General features: G+C 38.0%; 1 protein-coding gene across 1 annotated transcript; it reads right to left on the bottom strand.

Annotated features, from left to right (window-relative positions):
• Positions 1–1,065: 1,065 nt before the first annotated feature.
• On the bottom strand, positions 1,066–2,929 carry LOC145635995 (mitogen-activated protein kinase kinase 5-like). Its single transcript, XM_081687426.1, has one exon. The coding sequence runs from the start codon at positions 2,470–2,472 to the stop codon at positions 1,399–1,401; it is 1,074 nt and encodes a 357-aa protein (XP_081543552.1). The 5' UTR covers positions 2,473–2,929; the 3' UTR covers positions 1,066–1,398.
• Positions 2,930–6,228: the final 3,299 nt, after the last annotated feature.

The raw sequence follows: 6,228 nt of genomic DNA, 5'->3' as shown, positions 1-6,228 counted from the left end.
AATAAGGAAATTTTTTTCGGTACGTGTTACTCCGTAAAATTTTATAATTCAATTCTTATTTTAAAACCGTACAAGGTTAATCTAGTTTATATAATATAGTCGCTTTACTACATTGCAAAAAACATAATGCAATAAAAACAAAAGCAGTGCAATAGTAAATCAAAATCAATTGTTAATTAAGTTGGGGCTACTCAACCAGCATAATATGTGCAGCAGTTTTTAACAAATATACTCAGAATATTGTTCTAAATTCTATATCAAAGAATGTTCTACAGAGGTAAGATTGAACTACCAGAAGCTAAAGGCATCCTCTTCTAGTGATTCCCACAAATAAGTACTCAGAATATTGTTAGGAGATTGAAATTCACAGAAGAGATAGCGAATCAGCAATCTTGTCATGAACAACAGACTTCAAATATAGTACAAGAAGAAAAACAATTGGTATTACCCATGATTGCCATGACGTGCCTAAAATTCACAATTGCACAAGGGGATGTTTTGAAGAAACACAAGAGTGAGCAAGAGTAGACTAAAAATCCGAGACAAGAGTTACCTGCTTATTCACAATTGCACAAGGGGAATTCTCTGAGGAGATACGAGAGTGAGCGCAAGAGTAGACTAAAAATCCGAGACAGAGCTATCTACTTAGCTTATTCGCCATGACATACGTAATACTCACATCATTTGCACTCAGCAAAAACTATCTTACGACATCAGTTGACAAAAATGAAAAAAACCCCAGCACATTAACTTCAGTCTTTTTCTCGTTGAAGGCAAACTACACATAAACAATTCAATCTCAACCAACCCAACAATCAACCCAACAGTCAACACAATCTTCCCAAATTTGATTAATTCTTGCAATCCTTAAATAAAATACAATAATGACAATTTTCTAATGTTGCACAAGTAATTAGGACTTGAGAGTGCTTAAACAGCCCAATACATTCTCTTCCACTAATCATGGTAACATATTAACCACCACTGCAAAAATGAATAACATTTCATATATAATAAGAGGAAAATGCCATACATAGAGCAAAGAATCAACAATTGCAAACCAAATTTGATAGGAAGAGAGCAAGTTGTATTAATAATGGCGAAAATAAGACAATTTCTCATTTCTTCTTGTACCATTGAAGAATCAACACTATCCAAATCCAATTGAAAAAGCTACAATAACTGATGATTAATTTCTTTTTAGTTTCATCAAAATCACAACATCAGCTACAACAATTTCACCCCTATTCATCCTCATCATCCTCCTCATCATCATATTTAAATTACAAAAAAAAAAAAAAAAAAAAAAACCATCAAAATAAAAAATAAAAAAAAAAATTTGCAATTGCATTAAAAAAAAAGACTTTTTTAACTTCAACTTAAAATTAAAAATAAAAATTATGATGAATGAGGAAGGGGAGGGGGCAACATTTGACGGAGAGAAGTATGAACCTGGTGGTTCTGACTACCAATTTGACTACTTTGAGTAGCAGCTGTATTCAGCACAATAAAAGGATGTCCTAGAAGTCGAATCGCCGTCCACCGTTTCGCCGGTTCACGCTGCAAGCAACACCTGATAAAGTCACGAAACTCACGAGAAGCCGAAGCCGGCGCCTCTGGTGGAGCACTCATACAAATAGCACACATCAAGCTAGCCCAATCACCTTGTCTACCAACATTAAATGGAAATCTACCCAAATAGAATTCCAAAATGCTAACCCCAAAACTCCAAATATCACCAGCATAACCATCATACTGTCCTTGGTTCAGATCAGTATTAATCCTTTCGGGACTCATATACGCAATCGTTCCAACACTCGAATTACAAGGATCCATCGTTTGTGCTAAAATCCTACTAACCCCAAAATCAGCTATTTTAACCTGTTTGTTTGTGTTGATTAGAAGATTCGAGGGTTTGATATCTCGATGAACGATTCTTCTTCTGTGCAAATACACTAATCCGGAAAGAACTTGCCGAGATAACTCGGCAAGATACGATTCGTCTGCTATATGTTTCCCCTCAAGCGATCCTCGATCCATGTACTCGAGAAGAACCTGGATCTCCCCGTTATGATCAAACATATCAAAGCATTTCACGACATTAGGATTATCGACATCTCTGAGGATCTCGATCTCTCGGCAGATCTGACGGCGCACCATCTCTTCGTGGTTGCCGTAAATCACCTTCAAAGCGTAGATCCGAGAAGATGGGCGGTGGATTACTTGGTAGACTGTGCCTCCGGCGCCTGACCCGATCCGATTCTTGCGCTCTAGCTCGGAGAAGCTTAATATGGCGGCTGTGTTCGAGTTCGAGTTGGAATTCGAGTTGGTTGAGGTGGAAGTGGATGTGGGTGCGGAGGAGGGAGGGAGAGGAAGCGGGACCGCGAGAGCCGGGTCTCGTTTAGGGAGCGGGAGGGTTAAGTCAGGGCGTCGTCTAGCGCGGGACGACGCCGGTTGTGGAGGCGGATTCATTGATTGATAATGAATTGAAATTGATAAATGAAAACTAAACTATACTATATGTATAAAATATTTATACATGATGAGAGGAGGAGAACAAGAACGCTAAATGAATAAAGGGTATTGAATTGGGAAATAATTATAACATGAGACCAAACACAAACACGAACAAGGGTTGATTTTGTTGGTGATGTTCAAAAAATCAAATGTTTGATTTGTTCAAAATTGGGGAAGGAAGAAGAAGTCATAAGTTGTTCAAGTAAATTGAAGGTTCGAGGAAGAAGAGAGAGGAGAAGAAGAAAGTGGGGTGAAAAAAGGTAGGAAATGAATGAGGGGTTGCTATCAGAGGAGAATCAAGATTTATTTAAACAAAGGAGAAAGGTGGTGGGAAGTGTGAAGGGTATCACGCGCTAAGGAAGGGGGGTTGTGTCTTGTGTGTATGTCCAATGAGAGTCAAGGAAGGGTAGAAAATGTGAAGGAAGTTAATGTGGGGAGTATCTCGTGTAAGGTTTTAAAGACAATAAAATCAGTTTTTTTAGGGTTGTTTTTTTTTTTTTTTTTTTTTTTTTGCATTTATTTTTAACACATTTGTTTCATGAGGGTTTTGTGTATTATTTGGTATAGCTTAGCTCATTGCATGTGGCAATAATGTTGCTTTTTTTTTTTTCTTTCCATAAGTAAAATAAAATAAAGGAAATTAAAACTAATGTTGTGTTATAGAATGAAATGTTAACCTGTTGTGATTTGAAAAGATTTGGCTCAAATCTGATATTGTAAATATGAGTTGGCTAGTGATTTTTATGATGACTAAATAGGTAAAATCCTAGCTTCACTTATATGCCAAATGATTTAGTAGTAGTTGTCGGTAAGATTGTTTATCAGATATGAGTTTGAAATATCTGTTTTAATGTGTCATTTTGTCGTATTATGCTAGTTCCTTACAGTTTAGCCTGAGAAAAAAGCGTGTAAAATTTCATAGACTATCGAAATATTGTTTGGTTTTTAATTTATTTTTTTTATTTTTTGCATTTCCTTTTGACACATTTGTTTCATGAGGGTTTTGTGTATTATTTGATAGCTTAGCTCATTGCATGGGTCAAGAATATTTTTTTTTTCCAATAAGTAAAATAAAATAAAGAAAAATTAAAACCGAAGTCGTGTTATAGAAATGTTAAACCAATAAGATTTTAAAAGATTTGGCTCAAATTCGATATTGTAAATATGAGTTGGTTAGTGATTTTTATGAAGACTGAATAGGTAAAAACCTACCTTGACTTTTATATCAAATGATTCAGTAGTAATTGTTGGAAAGATCATTTATCAGATATGAGTTTGAAATAGTTGTTTTAACGTGTTATTTTGTCGTATTATATACGCTAGTTTTGTACACTTTAGCCTGAGTATATTGTGTAAGGTTTAAAATACAATTGAAACAATTTTAGGTTTTTTTTTATTTTTTTTTTATTTTTTTTGCATTATTTACTTTAACACATTTGTATCATGAGGGTTTTTAGTATTATTTGATAGCTTAGCTCATTGCATGTGTCAACATGTGTCAACAATATAATTATCTTTGCCAATAAGAAATACGCAATAAAGAAAAATTAAAACGATGTGTTGTTAATCTTGTTACAGACTTGTTAAACTGAAACTGATTTGATTTGAAAAGATATGGATCAAATCCGATATTGTAAATATGAGTTGGATGGTGATTATTATGACGACTAAATAGGTAAAAACGTAGCGAGACTTTTATGTCAAATTTTTTAGTAGTAGCTGTTGGTAAGATTGTTTATCAGATATGAGTTTGAAATAGTTATTTTAACGTGTTTTTTTGTCGTAGTATGCTAGTTTTGTACAGTTTAGTCTAAGTATCTCGTGTAAGGTTTCACAGGCAATTGTGACAGTTTTAGAGGAGTTTTTTTTTTTTTTTTTTTTTTTTTTTTTTTTTTTTTTTTTTTTTTTTGTTTCATGAGGGGTTGTGTATTGTTTGATAGCTTAGCTCATTATATGTGTTAATAATGTTGGTTTCATTGCCAGTAAGAAAAATAAAATTAAATTAAAACCAATGTTGTGTTATAAAGCTGTTAAACGGATGTGATTTGAAAAAAGTTGGTTCAAACTCGATATAGTATTTTTGAGTTAACTAGTGATTTTTATGATAACTAAATTGGTAAGAACCTAGCTTGACTTTTATGTCAAATGATTCAGTAGCTGTTGTTTAGGGTAAAAATACCCTAGTCATGTGGACCAATCAAAGAGGCCCACGTGTCAAGCCTGGACAGGTCCCCATGGACCACTCACCGACTGACACGTGGAAGCCTTAGATGTCAGCAGAATTACGGCCTTCAAGGCCCAATTCCCGAGAAAGCCGCAAAGCGGCGCAGCCCACCAAACCTAGGTCAGAGTGACCTAGGGAAGGGCACTTTTCCCAATGATCCTATAAATAGGGAGATATTCCCCCATTTTGGGGACACATTCAATCATTTATTACACCCTACTTTCTCTCTCATCGGAGAACACCTGATCACGGAATCCGAGAAGATCACACCTAAATTTTCGCACCTTTTTACTCTCCTTCAAGTATTAACTTGATCGTCGGAGGCGGAGCTCCAACCACCCGGAGTTTCCCTTATTTTGCAAGTATAGGCCGCGCTCAACCAGTCTTCAAGTTGTAACTATCCCGAGGGACAAAAACACCCAAAATATTTGGCGCCGTCTGTGGGGAGATTACCTCAAAGATGGTTCAAGAGTCTGTATCAATTCCTGATTCCAACAACCCTAAATTTGTTATTCGGCCGGGCAATCTCAATAATCCTCAGCCGGAAGCTCAGTCGGAGGTCTTTACAGACCATGAGGATGATGACCAGGTGGAAACATATGTGGCCAAAGATGGGTTATTCTTTTCCAGATACATTCGTTCTAGGGACCAATTGGAACGCAATGCCAACTAGGAAGGACAAAGCAGGCCCCTGGGCAGGTGGAAGGGGAAACCCAGACGGCCAGGGGATCAACCCCAGTTGTTTAGGGTAATTTTACCCTGTCACGTGGCCCAATCAGAGGATGATACGTGTCAGCCTCAGAATGGTCCAGAGTGGACCAATCCCTGCTTGACACGTGTCACTCCAGAAATAAAGGGAAGAAGGGCGGCCTTCAGGCCCAAATCCCGAGAACGCCGCAAAACGGCGCAACCCACCAATGATTAGGGTTCAGTGACCTAATCAGGGGCACAATTTCCAAAGACCCTATAAATAGGGAGATGTCCCTCATTTTGAGGGCACGTTTTACCATTTATTACACTTGCATTCTCTTACATCAGAGAAACACCTGAGCTTGGAATCCGAGCAGATACCCACCTTAATTTCCGTCCTCTTTAGTCCTTTTCAAGTTACTAACTTGACCGTCGGAGGTAGAGCTCCAACCATCCGGAGTCTCCGTTATTTTGCAGGTACAGCTCGGCCGGATCAGACTTCGTGACGTAACTCTCCCGAGGGACAAAAACACCCAAAACATTTGGCGCCGTCTGTGGGGAGAGTACCTCAAAGATGGTTCAAGAGTCTGTACCACCCCCTAACCGTCTGGGCGATGACCCTGAAGTTTTTACAGACCAGGAGGATGAAGATCCTCAGGTCGAAACCTTTACAGCCGAAGACGGCTCTCTCAGAATCAAGCGCATCCGGCCCAGAGAGACTCTGGAACGGGGTGCCTCCTAGGCGGGTCCGAGCAGACCCACTGGGCAGCCGGAAGGGGAAACCCAAACGGTCGCTG

Source organism: Chenopodium album, chromosome 6 (genome assembly GCF_948465745.1).
Source record: "Chenopodium album chromosome 6, dcCheAlbu1.1, whole genome shotgun sequence".
In the NCBI taxonomy this organism is placed as follows: domain Eukaryota; kingdom Viridiplantae; phylum Streptophyta; class Magnoliopsida; order Caryophyllales; family Amaranthaceae; genus Chenopodium; species Chenopodium album.
This window is presented reverse-complemented; position numbering and strand designations above follow the sequence as displayed.

Bases quoted from the DNA above. Each gene is read 5' to 3' on its own strand.
- LOC145635995 (XM_081687426.1), bottom strand. From the start codon at position 2,472: ATGAATCCGCCTCCACAACCGGCGTCGTCCCGCGCTAGACGACGCCCT.